Source organism: Schistocerca gregaria, chromosome 1, assembly GCF_023897955.1.
Source record: "Schistocerca gregaria isolate iqSchGreg1 chromosome 1, iqSchGreg1.2, whole genome shotgun sequence".
In the NCBI taxonomy this organism is placed as follows: Eukaryota; Metazoa; Arthropoda; class Insecta; order Orthoptera; family Acrididae; genus Schistocerca; species Schistocerca gregaria.
Window position 1 is genome coordinate 1,185,900,196 of NC_064920.1, and position 21,611 is coordinate 1,185,921,806.

Consider the following 21,611-nt stretch of genomic DNA (forward strand, 5'->3'; position numbering starts at 1 on the left):
AAGATTTCGCAGGTCAGCCAAGACCAGATCTTTACCTTATCTGTTTGTCTTCGATCTTCTCCAAAACTGCCCATGCAATGCTTTACTGCGGGAACTGTCAGTCTGGCATTGGAGTGCAGCTTTCTGGAGTTGATTATTGGTCTGATGTACTTTGAGAAGCTTCTGCAGTTGACTTTAGTAAAACTAGAAATTTTTCAGTCTTGTGTAAAGAATATTTTTATGATACAACGATATGTCATTGTCTGTGACATGACATTGTGTACAACGACGTAGAAGCGATCTAGCTAAACATATTATTGTGAGATAGTCATAAAAGCTAACAAAAATAGCATACAGGGTGTCTGAAAAGTCATTCCCTGATTACATAAATTGATAACTCAGGCTAGAAGTAAAATACAAATATGAAAGTGGTGTCTAATTGTTTACAAACTATCTAAGTTTTCTTCACACATCAGTAAACTTCCACATGAGCACCCTTGGTAGCACGTAGCACATCTAGGCGATATTCAATTCCGTCCACACATTAGCCAACATCACTGGAGGGATCGATTCAGCGACTGTGGTTATCCGTTGCTGCAGCGTTTGAAGATCTGGTACACGTGTTCAGTAGATTTCGTCCTTGACATAACCCTAAAAAAAAAAAGAAGTTTAATGGGGTTATGTCAAGAGAGCATGGAGGCCAAACCGTTGGCCCATCACGACCAATCCATCGCCCACAAAAGGTCATGTCGAGGTAGGCACGGACGTCCAAACGCCAATGAGGCGGTGCACCGTCTTGCTGAAACAAGACATCGGGATGATACTGAAGCAGCTGAGAGCAGCATACAGTTGCAACATGTCCAGATACACTGCAGATGTGATGGTAGCTTCAGCGAAGAATAATGGCCCCATAATTCGATCGTACAATAGCACGCACCAAACATTCATCTTTGGACTATGCACGAAACAATAAACGTTTGTGTAAAATGTCATGGAGAGAGCTTTTTGACATCTGTAATTCACGTGAAGCCCTACGCACCGATTTCTTCGGACTTCGCAGAAAAGACTGCCTTACAGCTTCCACCCTGTCTGCTGAGGTTCTTGGTCGACCAGACCTCGGAAGGTCAGCAACCGATCCTGTGTTCTTGAACTTCTCATACCAGGCTTTAATTCTCTTGACATGAGGTGGATTCCTTCCAAATGTTGTCTGGACGTGTCTATGCACTGTGTTTGGTGATCGTGTCTCATGGTACCACAGGACACACTGTGCCTTCTCCTGACCGGTTAACATGGATTTTTGGGCACTGCACCTTATCCACTCCTTACGTACTGCGAACCTAAAACAGAAAAAAAACTTTGATACTTGTAAGTAAATCGACACAAGTTTAACATTTGTGTCTTACTTCTAGCCTGAGTTGTCAATTTATGTAATCAGGGAAAGCCTTTTCGGACACCCTGTATTTCGGAACATCCATTTACGTTTCAATTTTTTGGGTAAATAATAGAAAGTTTTTATGGGACCGGAATGTGTAGATGGGTTGTTGATGAGACTACCTGAAGAACTAATTTTAAAATTGTAAATAATTTAGTATGTATGAGCTTATGTACATTGTTTTCCAATCATACAATGAATCAAATACCCTGTACGAAAGCCGGTATATATGTAGATCAAGTAATATCTTTAAGGTAGTCCTTCAGGCCAAGAGGAAGATACCGTTGTTTACAGTTTGTCTGACATTCTTCAATCTTGAATTTAGCAGAATGCTAGGAGTAATTTAAGGCTTGTCATTGGTTGACCAGGGGAAGTAGTAAATTGCACGACGACAAAAACAACGCTTATTAAACGTATTTTGTCTCATTCGATCAGAAAAGAGGTAGGGTCCACTTTCTGTAGAGGGTAGGTTTACTACAAGAACGCATTATCTCAGAGTTAGGTCTAGTTTTCATGCAGGAACAATGTACCATTACTCTTAAGACTTGCAAGTCCTTAGTAACATATTTAGTTAAGGGACGATGTTTCAGAGGACGGTATGTAGCGGATATTATCATAAATATCCGATTTGGAAGCTTGTACCGAGAGTGTTGGTACCTAAATTGCGTATCTCAGTACAAGTCGTAATACCACATGGCGTTCTATACAGCCCCTACTTAGACGCTACATCACTCAGAGGTAATGCACTGTGACTACTTGACGAACAAATCTAGTCACCGAGTACTGCAGACATAATAGTCTTAACTGCAGTTTCTAAGCGGTAGGTCGTTGGTTTGATATAGATGCCGACAGTGATACTGTGCAGTTTAAGGGAGCTGAACAGTAAAGAGAAAACAACACACTGAAAGGTTGACAGCAAGGTGCTGGGAATGGAGGTGCCAGACAACAAAGTATTTTCAGCCAGGAAAACAATTTATTTCATTTTCTACAGCCAGTATCGCACTAAAACAATAAAATCTGCACAGATTTTTAGGCGTGAGGCTTAACAATAAAGACGTGGAATTAATGACGTGCCGCGACGCACCCCAAAGCACTCGTCAAAAAAACTCTTCTGGACTGTTTACCGCGTTGAAGCAGAAATGTTCAAGAATTTGAGAGCACGGTGGCCGCAATCGGCATTAGCGGTGCAAATACCGCCAAGCAGAGCTCTCGTGCTACACTGTGTCAGAATGTCAATACATCTACCTGTTTACTTGTGTGCACAGCAGGGCAACTCATTTCTGCTTCAACATTCGTTGCGTGCAGACATGTACACTAATGGAGAGAAGTTGGATATACCACTTTCATATGGTGAATGTAAAATAAATGCCGCAAAAACAGTCCAGCGGTATAGGGCTATTTTTTCGGATCGGCAATGTCCGACGCACCAGGTAATTGCACGAATTATTAAGACACTAGTGTGGACAGGCTGCTTGAACGTCAAAAAGAGGACAAGAAAGAAAATGGCATCTGACAGAGGACACGAAGAAGCTGTTCTGGCTACGACGTTGAATATCTGCACAGTGATACGAGACATGTTGCCAAGGAATGTGGAATCAGCCAGACGAATGTCATTCGCATCCTGCATCGACAGAATTTCCATCCTTATCATCTGTCACTATATCAGTCACTTGACAACCTTGATTTCGAACGCCGTACAGAGCTTTGTCGGTCTGTCCTCCAGGGACGACCCTACGTTTTTCCAGCGTGTGCACTCAAAGATAAACGAAGCCGCAACTACGCCCGTGCCTGCTCTGCCACTGCAATTACATGTCTTCGTCGTTCTTTCGAACGGCCATTGTAACTGTGGCTTTCAGTCCATCATGGCCAAAAGTTTGAACATATGCTTAAATAAAGGACAGAGTATTTTGTAGAATGCAAAATTTACGTTATGTGAATAGGGTTACCAAATCATCGTTAGTGATTTCTCTATTTACGGGTGTACTAAACTGAATTACAATTTCAAATAGGTCTACAGCGTTTATTGCACGTAGCTGCTATGCTCGGCAGCCAATGAGAGATTTATACCCAATAAATTAACAAACGACGGATCTGATCCACCTTGGTAAAAAAAACAGGTTAGAACACTGCTGCAGAAACAACGAAACAAACATGCCAAATTTAAACAGACGCAAAATCACCAAGATTGGCGATCTTTTACAGAAGCTCGAAATTTAACGCGGACTACAATGCGAGATGCCTATAACAGTTTCCGCAACGAAACTTAGTCTCGAAACCTGGCACAAAATCCAAAGAGATTCTGGTCATATGTGAAGCGGCAAGAAACAATCAATGCCCTCTCTGCGCGATAGCAATGGAGATACTATCGAAGACAGTGCTGCCAAAGCAGAATTAGTAAACACTGCCTTCCGAAATGCCTTCACAAAAGAAGACGAAGTAAATATTCGAGAATTCGAATCGAGAACAGCTGCCAACATGAGTAACGTAGAAATAAATATCCTCGGAGTCGTGAAGCAACTTAAATCACTTAATAAAAGCAAGTCTTCTGGTCCAGACTGTATACCAATTAGGTTCCTTTCGGAGTGTGCTGATGCATTAGCTCCATACTTAAGAATCATATACAGCCGTTCACTTGACGAAAGATCCGTACCCAAAGACATGAAAAGTTGCACAGGTCACACCATAATTCAAGAATGGTAGTAGGAGTAATCCACTAAATTACAGGCACACATCGTTAACGACTATATGCAGCAGGATTTTAGAACATATGTTGTGTTCGAACATTATGAATTACCTCGAAGAAAACGTTCTATTGATACACAGTCAATATGGGTTTAGAAAACATCGTTCCTGCGAAACACAACCAGCTCTTTATTCACATGAAGTGTTGAGTGCTATTAACAAAGGATTTCAGATCAATTCCGTATTTCTGGATTTCCGGAAGGCTTTTGACACTGTACCACACAAGCGGCTCGTAGTGAAATGGCCTGCTTATGGAATATCGTCTCAGTTATGTGACTGGTTTGTGATTTCCTGTCATAGAGGTCATAGCTCGTAGTAACTGACGGAAAGTCATAGAGTGCAACAAAAAAAATGGTTCAAATGTCTCTGAGCACTATGGGACTCAACTGCTGTGGTCATTAGTCCCCTAGAACTTGGAACTACTTAAACCTAACTAACCTAAGGACATCACACACATCCATGCCCGAGGCAGGATTCGAACCTGCGACCGTAGCAGTCGCACAGTTCCGGACTGCGCGCCTAGAATAGAGTGCAACAGAAGTGATTTCTGGCGTTCTCCAAGATATTGTTATAGGCCCTTTGCTGTTCCTTATCTACATAAACGATTTTGGAGACAATCTGAGCAGCCGTATTCGGTTGTTTGCAGATGACACTGTCGTTTATCGACTAATAAAGTCATCAGAAGATCAAAGCAAACTGCAAAACGATTTAGATGGTTCAAATGGCTCTGAGCACTATACGACTTAAATTCTGAGGTCATCAGTCGCCTAGAACGTAGAACTAATTAAACCTAACTAACCTAAGGACATCAAACACATCCATGCCCGAGGCAGGATACGAACCTGCGACCGTAGCGGCCGCTCGGCTCCAGACTGTAGCGCCTAGAACCGCACGGCCAGTCCGGCCGGCAAAACGATTTAGAAACGATATCTGAAAGTAGCAGTTGACTCTGCCAGGCACTTGAATGTGATCTGCAGAGTATCCATGTAGATGTAGATACGTTCAGCATGGAACGTTATTTCGTTAAGGAGAATATTTATTTTTCCCATGTACAAGTAGTCACTGAAGTATTTTTAATAAAATGTTTAGTTCGAAGAATGTATGCCATATGATATAATTTAGAGCAGTGTAGGTAGAGACAGTTATCCGACAGAGCGTATTTTACCTCGAAGAAGCACACAGTCGAGTGCAGTAAAACGTAGGTCTCAAGAGATATCGAATGTAGTTATAAAACGTTTAGAGTTCCATCTTTTAAAAGGAAGTACTTCAATATCTCTGATGATAACAGCGCTAAAAGCATTAACCAACCGAAAACATGCCCCTTGACGCACTAACATTTATTGAAAAACCCGTTTCGATGTGTGTAACTGTTTACGAAATAAAAGTGGTTGTCACGCTTTGCGCTACTCGCCATGCATAAGAAAAGAGTAAATTAAGTAATGGTATCGGGAATTAAGGCTATGATCCCTCGGGGTACTGAATGTACGTTTAGCACACTTTTGAATTATATTGTTACTTTTTTCATAGTAAATTACTTTTCTATGACTTATGGTCCTACACATACTGTAAACAATGGTACTTTCGAAATCTGAAATAGTTCTAGCAGAAAAGTTGCAGGCAAACAAACAGCTACCTACATATAAGTTGCATTATGTTCACAGGTCTAATTCTCAGCTCGCAAACTGATAAACTGAAGACTAATTTCCGAAAAATGCTATAGGCATGTTCCCAGCACCAAAGAAAACGATCTCTGCCTTGCACCTCTGTCCTGAGTTTTGTCGCGCTGTACACTACGCTAGTCAAATTAATACCCATATACCTGATCATCATTCATTTACAAACACTTCTCACAACCAGGTTACCATCCATTCGGAAAGTTGGTGCACTCAGCGACTGTTATGTGGGTTATAAATTATAGAGTGCAGCAATCAGTCGTCCTTGCACTCATTGCTGCACTCTATAATTTATAAAACTTTTCACAATATTTAAAGACTTCAACTAAATACATTACACAATTCTCTACGCAGTAATTTCTACCACATGCTGTTTCGTTTTCTTATTACAGTTATTGTTACTTTAACACATTGAACGAACCGTAACAGCAATCGCTCGTCAAAACAACTGCTTTATTCTTTCTTGCCCGTTTTGCATTATGTTATTCAAATTCCTCTACTATTACTGGAAGATAGGTACTATGAGTCGCACAATCAAACACACAACTTTTCTTTTCTAAGAACCACTTATTTACACATTGCTTTAAAAGATCACAGTTAGACAATATGGCTGAAGGCCTAGTTAAAGAAACCTTGAGATGCTTTCTGGGCTGAAGGCCCCAAACCACATTAGAACAAGAACGGCTGAAGGCCTGACTTCGAAATCAAAGCAAATAAAAGTAGAAGGAAAAAATTTAAAAAAAACAATCAGCGGCTGAACGCCTACACTACACGTCTGAAGGACAACTATAATTAAAGCACATTAATAAAAAAAATTCTAACCAAGAAATTTCTTTTTACTCTTGCAACAGAACAGCCGAGAGCCTAATTAATGAAATATTGCATGGCTGAAGGCCACAAAGAAATTTGAAACAACGGTTGAAGGCCTAAACACCAAGTCAGACAAACAATTTAAAATAAATCCTTTTCTTCTTATTACAAATTCTCCTTTAAGAAACACACAGGGCTGAAGGCCTTATTCAAAGGGTTTCACGTAAATACTCGGCTGAAGGCAGCACATTACAGATTGAGCAACTAACGACTTAAGGCCTGGATTACAAACAATTTCAGTTAGAACAAATTTTAAGGAAAAAATATTTTTTAATAAAATCAATCCTCAAAATTTTAATTTAACATGGCTGAAGGCCTTGATGTATAATTTAAAAAGAACATAACTAATACACGGCCGACAGCCACGCACAGTACTTCAAACTAAAATGAAAATCACAATCTAAAACAAACAGAAGAAGTGGTGATCAGAAGTGTTCCAAAGTTCGGCCTGAGAGGGTAGCTCAAACGTAAAATGAGGCGAGACACGCAACCAAGAGTTGATGTTAAGTAATCGGATGGCAACCCAAACTTGGGACGGCCCAATGACCGACCAAAAATTTAACCAGTTCCCTTCCGTCCGACCCACGGCAGAATGCTGCAAAAATCGGCCGAGGACGAGGATACGAACACCACTACGTCTTCAGAAATTGGCGTCTAAAAACAGCCAAGGGAACAATAAACACTCTAACCAAATATGAACCAAACAGCTTAAAAGGCTGTCGAACTACACGCCGTGCCGGACAGCATCAACACGACGAGGAAAGGCACACTGCCGGAAAACTACGCTAACGACCAGGGCAGGTAACTGGGGCGTTAACGTCCATAGGGCAGAAAATACCGCTGGTGCACTTCACTGGAAATAACAGTCAATTTGACAATTGATCACAATATAGGAAGACGGCTGCAAGATTTCGCCAACTCCAACACAACATAGCTGCCAGCCCGAATGGCCCAGGGAGAAACAACCCGTAAATGTGCAAAGAGATTTCACAATAGCCGAGGTTTCATAACAGGTTAACTGATCACTCAACTTCAGCGTCCAGGTTCGTTCGGCAACGAACTTTGTCGCTCTCTCAGCTAGCGCCTCACGATCCGACAGCCCGTTCACGCCTCCAGCGGTCCCAGCTTGGCTTCGAACCCTGGAGATTTCCTCGCTGCTCCGTCCCAACCGACTGACTACCACACATATCACCACTACTATCGATTACACCAAAGATAGTACGACAGTACTAGTATCGATAAGCGCTGCTGCTGCCACTCAAGGAGGCAATCCAGCAACTTCGTTACGCCAGTAAGTAACGAAGAAACAAGACGCCAATCGATGTGGCAAAATGACAAAGAACAAACGTCATGAACACGAGCCGCACATGGCTCTATTACTAATACATAAATTTATCATTAAAGAAACATATACACTTAAATATCAGTATAAATCACCAATGCAGAGGCTAATAGCTTTATGTATTTGAAGAAAACCCGTTTTAGGGAACCTAGTCCAGAATTGTAGAACAAACCTACTGCAGACTAATAGTCAGAGGCACCTACAGTGCATTCAGTATTTTACTGCATTTCTTCAATTCTTCTTCTTCCGTATCCGGATGCACCAATTATATCTTCCCTTCCCAGTAATTAGCAACGTAGGTTGCTTTGTCATTGACTTTCAAAATATCGTCTTTAGTGCATGTTATAGACATATCTGGGCAAATCAGTAGGTGGTCCAAGTCCTGTATTGCTCCGCATTCACACCTATCGCTATCACTGTAACCCCATTTAAATAGGTTTGATTTGCACCCAGTTACTCCAGTGCGCAGCCGGTTTAATGACCTCCAAGTTGTAAAAGGTAGTTGAAATCCTGCAGATCCCTCCTCAAGTAGTTCCATTGTGGGGTGTGGCACCATTTCTTCCCAAAGAGGTAGCCGCCTTGTGACGGGCTCGGTGGCAAGCTCTTCAGTAGTTTGAATGAAACTCCTGCGGGATTTCAGCCGGACACGTTGTTTTCGGTGCATATGCACCGGGTGTCGAGGATCATTCATTTGTTTTGATCTTTCGATCTCGGCGGCTACTTGTCTGCGGATAGTTGGTGGTGCTATGCCTATGATGGGATAAATTTTGTCTTTGGGGGTTGGTTTGAGGCATCCTGTGGCAATACGTACAGTTTCGTTTACGGCGACGTCAACTTGCTTAGTGTGAGCAGAGTTCCTCCAAACTGGCGGCACGTATTCCGCTGCTGAGATACTCAGCGCCAGACCCGTGGTGCGCAAAACGTGTGGTTGAGCTCCCCACCTGATAGCTTCCGCAGTATGTGATTCCTGGCACAGCCCTTTTTTTTTTTTTTTTTTTTTTTTAGTGTTGTGACAGTGCTGCTTGAAAGTAAGCGCTCTGTCCAATATTACTCCCAGGTACTTTGGGCTGTTTGTTTGCTTCAACTCTTCCCCTTACCACATGACTCGGGGTATCCGTTTGGCTTGTTTGTTCCTAAGATGGAAGGCGGATACGTGAGATTTACTAGAGTTTGGTTTGAGATTATGAGATTATTGCCTTCGTAATAGGTAGCTGTTCGTTTAAGGCTCGTGTGAGATTCTCCTCCACTTGTTCAAAGATTTTATCCTGTGTGGCCACTGCTGCATCATCGGCATAAATGGACATTCGTGTCTGGTGGCTGATGGGAAGGTCATTCGTATAGATGTTAAATAATATTGGAGCCAAGACACTACCCTGTGCAAGTCCATTTTTATGTGTCCTCCATCGGCTGGTTTTAGATTGTAAGGTTACATAGTAGCGTCTGTTCTGTAGAATACATTGCACGAACATAGAAAGGGTGTAGTCCCTAGTGACATTATATACTTTCTGGGTAAGCAACTTATGGTTAACTGTGACATATGCGGCACTGAGATCCAGGAACGCGACCCCAGTTACTTCTCCTCTGTGATAGCCGTCTTAGATGTACTGTGTGAGATGTAGGATTTGGCCACAGCATGATTTTCCTGGTCGAAATCCAGCTTGTTCGTTAATGAGGGCTTTGTCCACATGATCAGTTACATAGTTTGTCGTGCTAGGCAAGATGGCCGAGTTATGGAGTTTACAGGCGTAAATGAACAACGAGAGCAAAAGTAAACAGTGCCTCCACAAGTATGTCAACAACTCAGACCTATGGTTCGAATGGCTCTTCAGAATATGATAAACAAATTTTAAAATAAGTGTTTCAAAAAATTTAAGTAGCAGTTTCTGCCTGATTTCTTTACAGAGGCGACGGGCGGTATGCCCCCGAGGCTGACGCAGCGTTCGGTGACGTCACTGACGGTGGAGCAGGGCCGCGACGTGACGCTGAGTTGCGCCGCCCAGGGGAACCCGCCGCCCACCTTCACGTGAGTAAACACCGCTCTAGGAGGTTCCTGGGTCATCCAGTGACCTCACAAGTCTAGTGCTGACCACCATATCATTGATAACTGGAAGTATCTAACATCTTCCTGTTGTAGAATCTAAGAACATATACTGCGCTCAAACGTAACGAGGTATCTCGAACACAATCACGTCCTCCAAGAGAACCAACATGGATTCCGACAACATCGCTCACAAGACACCCCACTCTCGCTTTTCTCGGACGGTATCCTGTAAGTCATAGACCGCAGCACTCAGGCAGACGTATTTCTTGACATCCAACAAAACGAAAAAAGCATACCAGACTTAAAAGAACGCAAAATCCCCAAGATTGGCAAAGTTTTACAGAAGTTCGAAATATGGAGCGTACTTCAATGCGTGATGCTTTTAATAATTTCCACGACAAAATTCTGTCTCGAAATCTGGCAGGAGAACCTACAGAGATTCTGGTCATACATAAAGCACACCAGTGGCAAGACACAATCAATACCTTCACTACGCGATAACAACGGTGAAGTCACTGATGACAGTGCAACTAAAGCACAGTTATTAAACACGATTTTCCGAACCTCCTTCACCAAAGAAGACGAAGTAGTAACTCGAGAATTCCAATCAAGAACAACTGCCAAGATGAGAAACATAGAAGTAGATATCCTCGGAGTAACAAAGCAGCTTAAATCACTTAATAAAGGCAAGGCCTCCGGTCCAGATCGTATACCCGTCAGGTTCCTCTCGGAATATGCTGATAAAATAGCTCCATATTTAGAAATTATATACAACCACTCGCTCACAGAAAGATCCGTACCTAAAGACTGGAAAATTGCTCGTCACACCAATACCCAAAAAGGGAAGTAGGAGTAATCCGCTGAATTACAGGCCTGTATCACTAACGTCGATTTGCAGTAGGGTTTTGGAACATATACTGTATTCGAACATTATGAAGTACCTCGAAGAAAACGATTTACTGACACATTCAGAAAATATCGCTCTTGTGAAACACACATATCACTTTATACTCAAGAAGTAATAAGTGCTATCGACAGGGTATGTCAAATTGACTCCATATTTTTATATTTCCAGTAGGCTTTCGACACCGCTCCTCACAAGCGTCTTCTAACCAAACTGCGTGTCTATGCAGTATCGCCTTAGTTGTGCGACTGGATTAGTTATCCACTGTCAGAAAGGTCACAGTTCGTAGTAATAGAAGGAAAGTCATCGAGTAAAACAGAAGTAATCTCCGGCGTTCACCAAGGAAGTGTTATAGGCCCTCTATTGTTGCTGATCTACATTAACCACATAGGAGACAATCTGAGTAGCCCTCTTAGATTATTTGCAGATGATGCTGTCATTTACCGTCTTGTAAAGTCATCAGATGATCAAAACGACTTGCAAATTGATTTAGATAAGATATCTGTATGGTGCGAAAAGTGGCAATTGACCCTGAATAAAGAAAAGTGTCAAGTTATTCACATGAGAACTAAAAAAAATCCGCAAATTTCGATTACGCAATAAGTCACACAAATCTGAAGGCTGTAAATTCAACTAAATACTTAGTGATTGTAACTACAAATAACCTAAACTGGAACGATCGCGTACATAATGTTGTGAATAAAAATGGTTCAAATGGCTCTGAGCACTATGGGACTCAACTGCTGTGGTCATTAGTCCCCTAGAACTTGGAACTACTTAAACCTAACTAACCTAAGGACATCACACGCATCGATGCCCGAGGCAGGATTCGAACCTGCGACCGTAGCAGTCACACGGTTCCGGACTGCGCGCCTAGAACCGCGAGACCACCGCGGCCGGCTGTTGTGAATAGAGCAAACCAAAGACTGCTATTCATTGGCAGAAGGTGCAACAAATCTATTAAAGAGACTGCTTACACCAAGCTTGCCTGCCCTATTCTGGAGTATTGCTGTTCGGTGTGGGATCCGCATCAGGTGGGACTGACGGATGACATCGAAAAAGTACAAAGAAGGGCAGCTCGTTTTGTATTATCGCGAGGTAGTGTCACAGACATGATACGTGAATTGGAGTGGCAGTCATTAAAACAAAGGCGCTTTTCGTTGCAACGGGATCTTCTCATCAAATTTCAATCACCAGTTTTCTCCTCCGATTGCGAAAACATTCTGTTGGCAGTCACCTATATAGGGAGAAATGATCATCACGGTAAAGTAAGAGAAATCAGGGCATGCACAGAAAAATTTAAGTGCTCGTTTTTCCCGCATGCTGTGTGAGAGTGGAACGGTGGAGAGACAGCTTGAAGGTGGTTCATTGAACTCCCTGCCAAGCACTTTATTGTGAATAGCAGAGTAATCACGGAGATGTAGATGAAAAAATTGGCTCTGCATCACGTCCACATTTATTTACGAATGTTCGATCATCTGGTATACCAAACGACATTTGTGACTGGACTGTGGATTTCTTGGTACAGAGTCCGTGGCATCGGCAGATATAGAAAAAGCCTTTGGCGTTCCCCAGGAAAGTGAACTGGGTCCCTTGCCATTCATGTTGTTTATTAATAACCTAGTAGATGCTATTGACAGCTCGTACTGCAGTTATCTGTAAAATCTGAAAAAAGTAAGCTATGTCACATTATCAGTTACGCTAAACTATGATCAAGACGGCTTTCGTCTGTTATCAGAGACATGAACTATGCGATGTGTATATACAACCGCTGGCCAGAGTAAGGGAGAGAGGGCAGTCACTGAGTGGGATGGAGGCGGGCAGTCAGTAAGAAGTGAAGCTCTGAAAGTGACCGTCGTCACCGACAAACAATGTGCAGCTGCGCCCACAGGTAGAGGCCAGTGTGATGGCTCTGCCATTGGAGGCGAGGGGCCTTACCACTGGTAGCAGCGCCAAAGGCCTAGATGACAGTACGAGGATCCGCAATGCATCCACCAGGAATGGTGTACACCGGAGCTAGCGCCCGGAAACGTTGCGTAAGCAAACGTTACGTTAACCTTGCAAAACTTCAAGAGGTGTTGTGAAGATTTAAAACCAGGGTACGATGTTGTGACACATCAGCAGGAAGCCTTTACTTTCGAGAAAATAACTAAAGTGCACTAAGCGTAACGCATCCACCAAAGAACTAGTGCGCTCGCTCTAATTACAATTAAAACGGGTGGTAAGACGAGCAGCTGTAAACTTTGAGTCTTATTCTACATCTACATCTACGTGATTACTCTGCTGTTCACAATAAAGTGCCTGAGAGAGGGTTCAAGTTGTCTCTCTACCATTCCACTCTCGAACGTCATGAGGGAAAAACGAGCACTTAATTTTTTCTGTGCGAGCCTTGACATCTTTTATTTTATCATGATGATCATTTCTCCCTATGTAGGTGGGTGACAACAGAATGTTTTCGCAATCGGAGGAGAAAACTGATGTTTGAAATTTCATGAGAAGATCCCGTTGCAACGAAAAGCGCCTTTGTTTTAATGATTGCCACTCCAATTCACGTATCATGTCTGTGACACTACCTCGCGATAATACAAAACGAGCTGCCCTTCTTTGTACTTTTTCGATATCATCCGTCAGTCCCACCTGATGCGGATCCCACACCGAACAGCAATACTCCAGAATAGGGCGGACAAGCGTGGTGTAACCAGTCTCTTTAGTAGACCTGTTGCGCCTTCTAAGTGTTCTACCAATGAATCGCAGTCTTTGGTTCCAATTTAGGTTATATCAAATTGTAATCGCTAAGTATTTAGTTGAATTACAAGCCCTCAGATTTGTGTGACTTACCAAGTAATCGATATTTACCTGATTATTACTCATATGAACAACTTCGCACTTTTCTTTATTCAGGGTAAATTGCCACTTTTCGGTTCATATAAATATATCTTAATCATTTTGCAAGTCGTTTTGATCATCTGATGACTTTGCAAGACGGTAAATGACAGCATCATCTGCAAACAATCTAAGACGGCTACTCAGGTTGTATCCTATGTCGTTAGTATAGATCAGGAACAATAGAGGGCCTATAACACTTCCTTGCGGGAAGCCGGATATTACTTCTGTTTTGCTCGATAACTTTCCGTCTGTTACTACGAACTGTGGCCTTTCTGACAGTAAATCACGAATCCAGTCGCACAACTGAGGCGATACTCCGTTGGCACGCAGTTTGGTTAGAAGACGCTTGTGAGGAACGGTGTCTAAAGCCTTCTGGAAATCTAAAAATATGGAATCTATTTGACATCTCCTGTCAATAGCACTCATTACTTCATGAGTATAAAGAGCTAGTTGTGGATATTTTCTGAATCCGTGCTGACTATGTGTCAAGAAATCGCTTTCTTCGAGGTACTTTATAATGCTCGAATACAGTATATGTTCCAAAACCCTACTGCAAATCGACGTTAGTTATATAGGACTGTAATTCAGCCGATTACTGCTACTTCCCTTTTTTGGGTATTGGTGTGACTTGAGAATTTTCCAGTCTATAGACACGGATCTTTCTGTGAGCGAGTGTTTGTGTAAATTTGCTAAATATGGAGCTATTTCATCTACATACTCTGAGAGGAACCTGACTGGTATACAATCTGGACCGGAGGTTCTGCTTTTATTAAGTGATTTAAGCCGCTTTGCTACGCCGAGGATATCTACTTCTATGTTTCTCATTTTGGCAGGTGTTCTTGATTGGGATTAAGGAACATTTACTTCGTCTTCTTTGGTGAAAGAGTTTCGGAATATCGTGCTTAATAACTCTGCATTAGTGGCACTGTCATCAGTGATTTCACCATTGTTATCGCGCAGTGAAGGTATTGATTGCGTCTTCTCAACAGTGTGCATTATGTAAGACCAGAAACTCTTTGAGTTTTCTGCCAGATTTCGAGACAGAATTTCGTTGTGGAAATTATTAAAACATCTCGTATCGAAGAACGCACTATATTTCGAACTTCTGTAACACTTTGCCAATCTTGGGGATTTTTCGTTCTTTTTAATTTGGCGTGCTTTTTTGTTGTTTCTACAACAACGATCTGACCCGTTTTGTGTATCATGGGGGATCAGTACCATCACTTAGTAATTTATGTGGTATATCTCTTTCAATTGCTGTCGACACTATTTCATTGAAAACATTCCACCACTTTTTTACACCTACATGATCAGATCGGAAAGAGTGATGACTGTCAATAGCACATCTGGTTAATGTTAAGACCAGAGAGAGAGAGACGATACTAGAACCGTCGGAAACATCACCGATCAAAAAGAAAGGGAAGATGTTCAAGAGTTAGCTTAATTTTTTAAATTGTTTGTTGTATTGCTTGGTTTATGTCCTTGATAATGTCCGAATGTAAGATCGATAATAACTTAGCGTCATATATAATGCGACACGGCTCAAAATGCTTCACACATATTCAGTAAGCTCTCGATAAGAGATTGTGCTCGCAAACATAAAATCTTACACTTCACAAAACGAAGAAAGAGGAAGTATCCTTTGAGTACAATATCATTGGGTCACAATTGGAGCCAGTCACTCAGTCATCTGGGTCCAACAGTCTGTAGATATACAAGGTGACTCAGCTGCCCCTACGTATGGGTTTTATGCAACCTGTAACGCCTTCAAATACCACGCACAACGTTTTCATACTATCTAGCTCCCTACGCTATCTGCGCTATTCCTACAGAAAATTATTGACTCCTTTTTGTAGAGTAGTTAAAATTTGTACTGGGATAGATTTTTGCTAGATACCGTAATTTTCGAATTATTCATGAGAAACCTACAAAACTGACCTTCAAAACCGTTTTACATAAATAACCTGAAAACCGTGGCCTGTAGCGGAAACGTAACCCAGTACAAAATTTAACTACATTAAATTTCCTACGAAAATATCACGTTCCTTTTTTTTCTGTACTTCAAAGAGATGACGGATGGCTAGCGAGAGAATATGCAGATCTATTGTGTCGCTTTGAAGGCGTTGCGGGTTGCATAAAACATATGGGTAGGACAAGCTGGATCTCCCTGCCTGAAATAGAACGATCACATAGCCTCTGTCATAGGTAAGGTAGGTGGTGGATATCAGCTCATTGGTAAAATCCTATGGAAATGCAGTTTCTACAAAGGGGACTGATTCGTAATGCTTGTACGACACATCCGAGAACATTGTTCAAGTTGTCGGACACATAAAAAATAGGACTAATAGCAGATATTAAATGAGTACAAGGAAGACCTATAGAAAGGGTCACAGGGCTTTTTCGACTCACGGAAGAGTGTCAATGAGACGCCCAACTGCTGCGCGAAGTGGCCGCGCGGTTTGAGGCGCCATGTCACGGACTGCGGGGCCCGTCTCGCCGGAGGTTCGATTCCTCCCTCGGGAATCTGTGTGTGTGAGTGTGTGTGTGTGTGTGTGTGTGTGTGTGTGTGTGTGTGTGTGTGTGTGTGTGTGTGTGTGTCTGTGTGTGTGTGTGTGTGTGTGTATGTGAGTGTGTTGTTCTTAGCATAAGTTAGTTTAAGTAGTTTGTACGTCTAGGGACCGATGACCTCAGCAGTTTGGTCCCTTAGGAATTCACAAACATTTGAACGTTTGAAGACGCCAAACTGGCAAATGATTGAAGAGAGATGCTAATCATTCTGCAAAAGTCTGCTTACAAAGCCTTTTAACTGGGTGAGCCCAACACAACAGTGTTCGTTGCTGCCGGTGGCCACTTACCGTAATATGCTGGAACGACACCCGCTGAAGTGCCGCAACCTCCATGTTAGTCAGTGACCAGCTGTTTAATGAAATGGGGACTCTTCATCATGCAGCGTGCTTTAGACCGGCATTAGCCGCATGACAAAAAACTAATTTAATATGCAGAACCAGTTAGGCTGGTCGTCAGATGGTAGCGTAGGCGTCCGCTGTAGTGTAGGCTTCCGCTGTGGGGCCACAGCGCTCCACTATCCTGACAGGGTCACATACAAAAGAGGTCCAGCCGCAGCGTTGATGGGCCGAGTGTCAAACTGAGGCACTCCCAGCCACTGATCCATTAGGTGTAAGTCAGTGCCAGACGCTGCCAGCCGGATGCTGGTTAATGGTTCATACCGGGACGCCTCCGTTGTCTCACATCGAACGAAATACCGGCCACTTAGCTTTGCGTGCGGCCTACGGCTGAGCCAAATGTGCCACCTCGCACAAGGAGCAAGCACTCTCAGCAGTCTGAGGTTGCAGATGTTGTAAGGTCCATGCATCACCGTACTGAGCTAGTTGTACCAATAGCTGGCTGCATCACCACTACGCTTCATGCGCGAACGTCAGGGAGCACGATACTCGCCGCCCAGCGCCAAAAATAAATAAGAGCAACTACTGACAAGAAAATGGTTTCGACGCACGCTGACCCATCATCCTCCACTGGAGAACACCCACAACCATTACCGTTCAAGAACCAGTTTTGAGCAGTCTGTGAATGTAATACAAACCCCTACGTAACGTACGGGTACAGACCACAAAGCCAAGGCTAGGCTAATTAATCGCTCACAGAGGCATTTAAACAACCATTCCTCTCGTGCACCATAAGTGAACAGAATAGAAAGGAACCTCCTGACGGCGGTTAAAGAATGGCATGTGAGAAGTATTGGAGAGAACATTACGTCGAAACGACGTGGGTTGTCTGTGTGGGTAGGAACTGGTAGATAACATCCGGGTAATAGGAGAGGGGTCGAATGTCAGCAGTGCTTGAAAAGGTGGATCAGCGATAGAGTGGGCTACGGTAACTGGAATGAAGGGTAGATTTCAGAGATATACTACGTGATCAAAAGTATCCGGACACCTGGATGAAAATGACTTAATAGTTCGTGCCGCCCTGCATCGGTAATGCTGGAATTCAGTATGGTGTCGGCCCACCCTTAGCCTTGATGACAGCTTCCACTCTCGCAGGCATACGTTCAATCAGATGCTGGAAGGTTTCTTGAGGAATAGCAGCCCATTCTTCACGGAGTGCTGCACTGAGGAGAGGCGCGATGTCGGTCGGTGAGGCCTGGCACGAAGTCGGCGTTCCAAAATATCCGAAAGTTGTTCTGTAGGATTCAGGTCAGGACTCTGTGCAGGCCTGTCCAATACAGGGATGTTATTGTCGTGTAACCACTCCGCCACAGGCCGTGCATTATGAACAGGTGCTCGATCATGTTGAAAGATGCAATCGCCATCCCCGAATTGCTCTTCAACACTGGGAAGCAAGACGGTGCATAAAACATCAATGTAAGCCTGTGCTGTGACAGTTCCACACAAAACAACAAGGGGTGTGAGCCCCCACCATGAAAAACACCAGCACACCATAACACCACCGCCTCCGAATTTTAATGTTGGCACTAGACACGCTGGCAGATGACGTTCACCGGACAATCGCCAAACCCACACGCTGCCATCGGATCGCCACATTGTGTACCGTGATTCGTCACTCCACACAACGTTTTCCACTGTTCAATCGTCTAAAGTTTAAGCTCCTTACACCAAACGAGGCGTCCTTTGGCATTTAACTGAGTAATGTGTAGCTTATGAGCAGCCACTTGACCATGAAATCCAAGTTTGTCATATCCCGCCGAGCTTTCACAGTACTTGTAGTGGACCCTGATGCAGTTGGGAACTCCTATGTGATAGTCTGGATAAATGTCTGCCTATTACACATTACGACCCTCTTCAACTGTCCGTGGTCTCTGTCAGTCAATAGACTATGTCGGCCTGTACGTCTTCCTTCACGTTTCAACTTCACTATCACATCGGAAACAGTGGACCTAGGGATGTGGAAATCTCGCGTACAGACGTATGACACAAGTGACACCCAATCACCTTACCCCGTTCGGAGTCCGTGAGTTCCGCGGAGCGCCCCATTCTGCTCTCTCACAATTTCTAATGAGTACTGAGGTCGCTGATATGGAGTACGAGGCAGTAGGTGGCAGCACAATGCACCTACTATGAAAAACGCATGTTTTTGGGGGTGTTCGGATACTTTTGATCACATAGTATATGTCATGGCCAGGGGAAAGAAAGGTGACTGAAATTAGTTTATAAAAAGACGTGGAGTGTTTGTAGGAATACAGGCGCGGCAGCAGACGCTGATTTTCAAAGTGGACCAGACTGTACGATTTTGGGATAAATTTGCGGGAGGTGTTAGAAAAGGCAACGGAGTAAGTCTGAGGATGTAATGGGACCCTAGAGAATGTGATTGGGTAATTAGATATGGAAAGTGATGCGGAGATCACTCTTCTCCAGGATTCAAATGATGTGATGAAACTTAGGAGGAGAGGAAGTCTGTTCCCTGTTGGAATAAGTAAAGACGAGGGATTGTTGTGTTATGACCGGAGGATTTAATTCCCACGTACGGTTGTGGTATAGTTTTAATAGTTCTACTCTATTGACTGCTTTCTTTAGGATGTGGTGAAGGTTCTAGGTCATTTTAGTTTGCCAGTTAGGGGACTGGACTGTTCTGGATAGTCAGATAAACGTTTCAGAAACAATACACTGGGGTGATTCTTCTTATTATTGTCTTGGTTTTTGCAGGATTGATCAAAAAGTACCACAGTTTACTCCAGAAGATGACGTTGTCGAGATGGAGTTGGCGGTGTCGTTGGGATGAGATATAGAGATAGAGATAGATCGTACCCACACTGTAATAAGGGGCGGATTGTGTAAACGTCACAAGCGTACGAGAGGACGAAATACTTTCTGCTGCGACGAAGCACAACAGCTGTAGCGAGCGCCGCACACTGGCGACGGCAAGTTGTTTGCCGGCGCCGGCCTCCTGTTACGCGGCCAGAGCTCGGGTTTCTTTTCACCGGACGCGGGCGCCGACGAGAGGGCAGGAAAGGAGAAGCGGCCCTTGAAAGGTGGCGCGCCTGCCGTGTCCACAGCCCGCCTGAATAGGCTGCCCGTTGGGTTGCCTGCTTTCAGGGGCAACACGAGACGGCCGCATTCAGAGTGGGAACTCTTCGCGTAGACTGTCTGCTCGCTCCGCTCTCGTAAGAAGGCGAGTGACGAATGCTGATTCTTGCAGTACGCGAAGGCCAGTTCAGCCTAAGACTGCATTCTAATGTATCTTCACCGACTGGAATCACACTGAGGTAAGCGGTATGCACGCATACAGTTGGCGGTAGACTCGTGTACCCACGGTATAAAAGGATAGTGCATAAGCGGAGCTGTCATTTGTACTCAGGTGATTCGTGTGAACAGGTTCCGACGTGGCTATGGCCGCACGACGGGTATTAACGATCTCCGAACGCGAAATGTTAGTTGGAGCTAGACGCATGGGACATACCATTTCAGAAAACGGTGGGGAATTCTGTATGCCATCATCCACAGTTTCAAGAGTGTTTCGAGAATACCAAATTTCAGGCATTACCTTTCACCACGGACAACACAGTGGCTTAACCTTCGAGAGCACCGGCGTTTGCGTAGAGTTGTCAGTGCTAACAGACCAGCAACACTGTCCAAAATAACCGCAGAAATCAATGTGAGACATGCGACGAACGTGCTCGTTAGGACAGCGCTGCCATTAATGGGCTGTGGCAGCAGATGACAAACGCCAGTACCTTTGCTAACAGCCCGACATCGCCTTCAGCGCCTCTCCTGGGTCCTTGATCGCTGTAGATGTCAAGGTTTCGCTGCAGAATTCTGATACTGTCAGATAGACAGCAAGTCGACAATTTTCCTATTTTCGGAGCGGCAGTGATGTAGAATTGCCGCCATGCTAAAGCTGTTACCATCTGACTGGCCTTTCATTTCCTTTTTTACAATGATCATGCAGGCAACACATACAGATGATCATTAGTATCTCATCACAGCGTTGCAACAGAAACCAAGAAAAGTCGTATCGAGTATACTGTGTGCGGGTAATGTACCAATACTGTCTTTTTATGGTACACTCTCCTCCATTGTTCCCCAGTTATCTAGTTCCGTATCAGAATTACGCACTCAAATTTGTAATTTTTAAGCAAAGGCTGTATCGAAGAGAAAAATGAGGCACAATGCCAATTTTGTTAATTTTCAATGATTTCTGCCCTTACATGCAAATTAGTTGCACAGGTTTGTAGGTGATTAAAGTATCACTTATGCGTGAATACATTTTTTCTGTTTATACTTATTATATTTGTAAGATTCCATTTCTCATTCTGAAACTTGTGCTGCAAGTAAGATCCTATTACCAACGACAGTAGCGAGGACCCGAATACCAAAGACATACTTTGCCTGAGACGTCAGTGCAGACTTTTGAATGGTTCTTGTGCAGAGTTGGGGACAACCTACATGTTACTTCCACTTCACGCTGTGTTATCGCTGACGACGTAACTACCGAAGTGATGGATTTGGTGCAAATGTTGATAGCATTTTCCTAATAGGTTTTTGGGAAATTAAACGTCAGGAGTTTGCTCTAATTTCCCGTTCTTACAATGTTGAGTATTTATACAGGTATAACACACCACATAAAGTGGAAGTGGCACGTTTTTCGCTATATGGTCAAATTTTGCGTATAATGCTCTTGAATGTATTGTTTCTTGTGTTGCTCTCATTTTTTATCCTGTCACTCTACCTAATATTCAAATTTCCTTTCTTCGATTCTCTTCCGTTTTT

The 21,611-nt window shown here is 43.4% G+C and overlaps 1 protein-coding gene across 1 annotated transcript in view; it reads left to right on the forward strand.

Annotated features, from left to right (window-relative positions):
* The window catches only part of LOC126284516 (Down syndrome cell adhesion molecule-like protein Dscam2), a 1,260,408-nt gene that overhangs the window by 871,244 nt on the left and 367,553 nt on the right, over positions 1–21,611 (forward strand). The window contains exon 7 of the mRNA XM_049983498.1: positions 9,941–10,061. Within this exon, the coding sequence (XP_049839455.1) occupies positions 9,941–10,061 (121 nt within the window). The remainder of the gene's footprint in view (positions 1–9,940; positions 10,062–21,611) is intronic.